The 6000-nt window shown below is 33.8% G+C and overlaps 1 protein-coding gene across 1 annotated transcript; it reads right to left on the bottom strand.

Moving 5' to 3' along the window:
• Positions 1-317: 317 nt before the first annotated feature.
• Positions 318-2765, bottom strand: LOC117631871 (60S ribosomal protein L10a). Its single transcript, XM_034365195.1, has 6 exons — positions 2638-2765; positions 2353-2392; positions 1586-1805; positions 1256-1421; positions 783-988; positions 318-589 (listed from the first exon to the last, which is right to left on the bottom strand). Exons 2-6 carry the CDS (start codon positions 2355-2357, stop codon positions 536-538), a joined length of 651 nt encoding a protein of 216 aa, XP_034221086.1. The 5' UTR covers positions 2358-2392; positions 2638-2765; the 3' UTR covers positions 318-535.
• Positions 2766-6000: the final 3235 nt, after the last annotated feature.

Raw genomic sequence — 6000 nt, 5'->3', positions numbered from 1 at the left:
ATTCTCTTCTCTACAGACTTTGTTTTTCTTTCCCCTGTTGCTAAGAAATTCAGGTCGCTGCCAGAACAGATGCAAGCTCAGCTATTTTTTGGTGTTTCCTTTCGTGGTCTTACTGCTAGTTTAATGCAGGAGGCGGCTTCAATACTTAATTATACATACGTAACGGAAGCTTTGACCAACCCCCAACTTTTTATGCTCTAAAACACTACTACCGAAAGCCCTCTTTTTCCGGACCAATTATGCAATGCATGGCTAAGCAAGACATGTTACGACCAGCAAAGAAGTACATTTGCACTCATTTCCCACTTAAGACATGCTGACGCAAAAGATATGGTCATGTCGAAAGAATGAAAACCAGGCTTCTTCTCCAACAAGATTTTGATATCATGTCTACCACAACAATGTCGATAACCATCAAACAAAGTAAAACAGCCAACAAACACGAAAACTTGACCATTCAGACAAAAACACAACTCCTATTAAGTATCAGGCTTTCCATAACCAGCCCCTACATCAAAAATTAGTAAATGACTTCTTAATAGATGCGATATGGCTTCCCCATAGTAGTCTTCAGGTTCAAGCACTTCACCTGATAAAAAAAAAATTAAAAATTAAAAATATAATAAATTAGACCATGTTGCTGCAAGATGTCCAAATAGTAAACTGCACACTACCGGCTTGATAAGAATATTTGAAAGAACTGGTTTAATAAAATGCAATACAAGAATTCCAAGCTTCGTAACAGAAACAAATATTCTTTTCATGAAAACTGTATTACTTACATTTTGCCAATTTTTCTTCAAAAGTGAAACAAGGAAGTTAACACTCAATTGCACATTTTGGAAGATCTGTTTCTCCTCCATGGAGGCATTCCCCACAGCAACTCCCATGCAAAGAACCTTCTTCAGTTGGAACTTAATGGTTGCTTTTGTCTCAGCAACCTTAGACTCGAGCGATTCTTGGTGAGTAACCAGGGTTGGAAATTTTCCTACATCGCATACAAACATTAGTAAAACAAGAAAAGCAGATGCCATTACAGTTCACACACCGAAAGAAAACATCAGTACTCTAAAAGAAAATTCATTTGTACACCTTCATGAAAAACCTGATCACAGATTTTTTAACACCAAAACAAGGAGACAAAAACAAATCTGAAGGTCTCTAATTCAACAATCCATACAATGCATAAATTAAAAGTAACAAAGCAAGCACCAATTATCCTAGACTCCTTCTGTAGACTGGATTGGATACACACCTGCCTTGTTGAGACCAGGACCCAAAAGACGGGGAATCTGCTTAATAACAGCTTCTGATGCCAAAAAGGCATGGTATTTCTTGGCCAGTTTCTTAACCAATTTCTTGTTCTTGTTTAGCTTCTTCAGCCCTTCAACATCCATATAATCCAACCCTATCTTCTCAGCCTGTAATTAAATCAATAAAGAAGAATTAAACTTTGAAATTTTAATGGTGCAGGTGCAAAAGAATTCAACTTTGAAAATTCTGGAAGAATTTGGAATAAAAACACAGAACAGTTCCCTAAAATTTAATCTTCTTTTAATTCTTTACCGAGTGGAACAAACATTACCTCTTCAACATGCTGAGCATCTCCAAGCATGCAAACCTTCATCTTTGGACGAGGGATGTGTGGCAACCTAACAGAACCACTGAAACGTTTGTCTTTTTGGGGATCATAATTTTTCAGCCCAATCTGAAGTTCGATGGTCTCAGTGAACTTGCGGTTTTTTTCCTTGGACGCAGCCATGATGGTGGAAATACCCTCTCTGAGGGTATCACTCTGAAGTTTACTGTGGAGACAGAAAAAGTCAGAAATGATGAAATGGTAACACCCAATAACATCCATTTGGCATGTCATACATAAATGCATTGATTCTAATCAATAGGCACTGTCAGACACTAGATCAGTTATGGCTTTTGTAAATAGTAATACTCAAATCACAGTCAACGAGTTCTAACTACAGGAATGTACACCCATAGAACCATAACTTTTCACTGAACAATCACTTAAAACACGTGAAATACATTTAAGATCTATGCATTGACTTGTATCTAGAAAACTCGAAAAAAGGAAAAAAATACTGTAGCCTACAAACCCCGATCCACAGCCAAATTAAAACTCAATGAAAACAACTAATCCTTGTCTAATTTAGACTCCAGAATAAAGTTTTCAATCATACAATAAACTACACAGATTCCAGCAACTTTAGAACAACACCCCAAGTAGGTATAAACAATACAGGAAACAATTAATCTTCTCAAAATCGGAGAAGCTAAATAAAAAAAACACAATCTTGCAAAGAGCTATATGACACCAATCAGTTAATTACAGCATACCTCATGGTTGAATCTTAAGCTGTCTGACCAAACAACGAATCTGCAAATGAAACCTCAATGATTAATTGAACAAACCAAACAAACATTAATAATGAAAACACCAAAATAAAAATTAATTTTGAACCAAATCGAACAAAATAAAATTTGCAAATTTTGTGCTTTTCTCGGTAAACAAACAGAGAATTGAAGATCTACGAATTCAACCGGAAGATGTAAATAAGAAAAAGAATGAAGGCGAATTCAGAAATGAGATATGGCACAGAGCTAGCGAGAGAGACGAAATACCTGAGAGTAGAGGAAGCCCTCGTTAGGGTTTCTGGCGGCTAAGGGAGCTTAATATAAGGAACAGAAGATTGTGAGGTGGTGAGGTGGTGACTGATAAACCCTAATGAAATGATTGTGCACGTGTCTGATTTGTAGATGGGTTGGGCCGGGTCAAAGTTTGCTCAACTTGGATCTTGGATTCCCCTGGAATCCTCCGTTTGGGCCTAGATTTGATCTAAAAACTGTTTGTTGGGTTTGGACTGGATTTCATTTATAATTTAATTTTCACACGATTTTGGCAATCAACTTTTTCAATTATTTATTGACCAAGAAAAAAAACTTTTTCAATTATTCGTAAAACAAAAATGTTTATAAGAATCATTAAATTAAATTTTTTTGAAGTGTGTTTATAATAGGCTTAAATGCTAAAATAGTCCTTGTGTTTTAGCATGTTGGTCAATTTAATCATTGTGTTTTCAATTTGGTCAATTTAGTCCCTGTGTTTAGGACCATTAGCTAATGTGGTCTATTCCGTTAAAATTGCCATTAAATAAACATAAATGATTTTTTTTCTTTTTTGTTGAAAACCTATAAACTTATTTGAAATTGATTTTAAAATTTTAATTAATTAAAAAATATATTGAAACTTCATTAACACCAAAACAAAACGTTAGGAAAAAAAAAAAAAAAAACAAGATGGGCATAATCAAGGAGGGGGGAGAGTGGGGCGACGACCAGAGTGGGCTAGAGGATCTGAGCAGCGCGGCTGGGGATGGGACAAATGGCCAGGGAATGGTGGGGTTGGGGAAGATCTTGCTGGGACATGGTCGGGCGGTAGGGGTTGTTTGAGAGAGAGAGAGATAGCTCAGGGGTGGGATTAATTTGTGTTCAGGAGGTAGGTGTGTGTGTAGGGGAGTTGGGGCCTTTGGGTCTGGCTGCGGAAAGTAGTTGGGTGGGTTGTTGTTAGGAGAAAGAGAGAAGAAAGAAGGGTGGTGGGGGTGAGGACTAGATTGGATGGTGGTATCATCCTTTGATTTTAATTTCTTTTAGTTTTAGATTTTATTATTATTTTGTAACAAGGGGACTAAAAGCCCAGACCAAAATTTTAGATCTTATTTAATTATCCATTTTTAAATTCAATTCAAATATATCTTTTTTTTAATTAATATTTAAACAATTTTTAAATTTTTTAAACATAAATTTAACAGATTGGATTACATTGGCTAACGGTCCTAAACACATTGATCAAATTGGCCAAATTAAAAACACAGTAATTAAATTGGCCAACATAATAAAACACATGGACTATTTTAACATTTAAGCTTTTATAATATGGGCAACTTTCAATTCAATTGGGCTTATTCTTGACATATGGAGTTTCAATTTCATGCGTAACTTAGCCTAAAAGGCACAAATCTCAACTCTATCAAAGCCTGTCTATTGAAGGCTAAGTGAATCACCTATAATACTCTTTTTTAATAGCAGAAGAAAGATTGAAATTTGAGACCTCTTAAGAAAACAATTTTTATGTTTCTTAGAAATAGACAACCACATTGCAAGTTGTGTTATGAAAACTTAGCATTAACAACAATAAATATGGAAAACGTTACTCTTTATTTTAATCTCAATAATATTGAAGTGTTGTTCGACTTATACGATTAAGAGTTCAATTCGAGAACACTAACATCCAGGCTACCAAGTTAATTGCATCGATTTCTCGTTAGTGTAAATGCAAACTCCTTTTCTTAGTTCAGTAACTGATAGGACTCAAGATCCCACATTGGAAAAATAATTACAGTGGTTTAAGAGCTCTTAGACACCCTTTCATTACAAGTCGATTTTTAGAGGCAAGTTCTACCTATAGGCTCTTAACAAATTGTAGTCAATTTAACCTTTGTCATAATCTGCGTTGTGATTTCTTTACTTTTCAAGCTAGAGAATTTAACTGACTTTTAAGTAGTGTGCAATTTTTTAAGGTCATCCTTGAGGCTTCTTTGCACATTATATATATATATATATATATATATATATTCATTCAAAATGAGGCATCATAGAATGTCTGTCTGCCTGTCTCTCTTCTTCTTGTTCAAATTACAAAAGTCTCTCTTGGCCACATTTTGTCCGTACAACATAAACCGATGAGTTACAAATTTGCTATATTTCTAGCTTGCAAAATCATCAAGTATGAGTGATTTGGTTTTCTCTACAGTACTATTGTTCTTTGCTTTTTTTCTTGGTCAATAGTACTACTCACTCATAAAAAGAAAATGGAAGTTTGCTTGTGAGGAAAAGATTAAACAATTATATTTCATCTGAAAGATCCAGTTATTATTACAGGTATACTCTCCAATTGTCAATTATTATTGTCTATACTTCTGTTTAGTTTCTTTCAGGTTTTTGATTAGTGGGGGAATGAGATTCGAGCTTTTTGAGCTAACATTGAAAAGAGAAGTATCATTAGATCAAAAGTTAGTTTATCTATATAATTTCTTTTAACTTTGAAATTCAGAATTTTCTCTTGTAGTTTTTGAATTAAAGTACTAGAAGCTCCACCTTATATGTTGTTTTAATTAATGAAAATTATTATTAGCTCTCCAAAATAGTCATATTTCCCACTCATTTTTCATTTAATGTTTTCATAGACATTGCATATAATCAAGGTCTAAAATATTGATGGTTTCGGAAATATCAGTGGTCCAAAAATACGGAAATTTTGATGAAAATATCGGGAAACTATCGATATTGGTAAAATTTGAATAAAAACCACGGCAATTGTAAGAAAAACTTGAAATTTTTTATTAAAACTTTTGAAGATGTTTATTTAGCCAATTATCAATTAATTTATCAACAAAAAAAATTGGAAGGAAATGTTTTGCATGATGGGTTTAACTGATTTAAGTTGATTATATAACGAGCTGACAAACACTGCGAGTGTATAAAATATGTAGTAATTAATGAGAGAAAATTAAACACACCATAATAATTTATTTATAATGATTTACTATAATTTTTTTATACTTTATACATTGTATGGTAAGATACACGAGTGACTTAGTACCACATAGATTTCCTATGAGGTTTAATTTTTTTACCGTCTTCATCATCTCTATGTGTAAAGTAAGTGTATCGTGAAGAGTAGTCATCAAATGATAAATCTCCAAAATAGTTTTGCATGACATGCCACCCATATGGATCCGAGATTGGTTGACGTAGTCCATATAGCGATATTTTCGATATTTATCGATATTATCGTGATATTTTGGCCAAATGTTGTTGAAGCGTGTGAGAAATCATCGACGTCAATATTTTCCGATATTATTGATAATTATACAATATGTGTATATGTTCCAAAATATCCTAAACCCGAAAAAACGATAATATCCT

The sequence above is a fragment of the Prunus dulcis genome, chromosome 6, assembly GCF_902201215.1.
Source record: "Prunus dulcis chromosome 6, ALMONDv2, whole genome shotgun sequence".
Classification (NCBI taxonomy): domain Eukaryota; kingdom Viridiplantae; phylum Streptophyta; class Magnoliopsida; order Rosales; family Rosaceae; genus Prunus; species Prunus dulcis.
This window is presented reverse-complemented; position numbering and strand designations above follow the sequence as displayed.

Coding starts and splice junctions, on each gene's coding strand:
- LOC117631871 (XM_034365195.1), bottom strand. Junction 1,422..1,585: donor ATGCTCAGCATGTTGAAGAG/GTAATGTTTGTT, acceptor ATTTAATTACAG/GCTGAGAAGATAGGGTTGGA. Junction 989..1,255: donor TCCTGGTCTCAACAAGGCAG/GTGTGTATCCAA, acceptor TATGCGATGTAG/GAAAATTTCCAACCCTGGTT.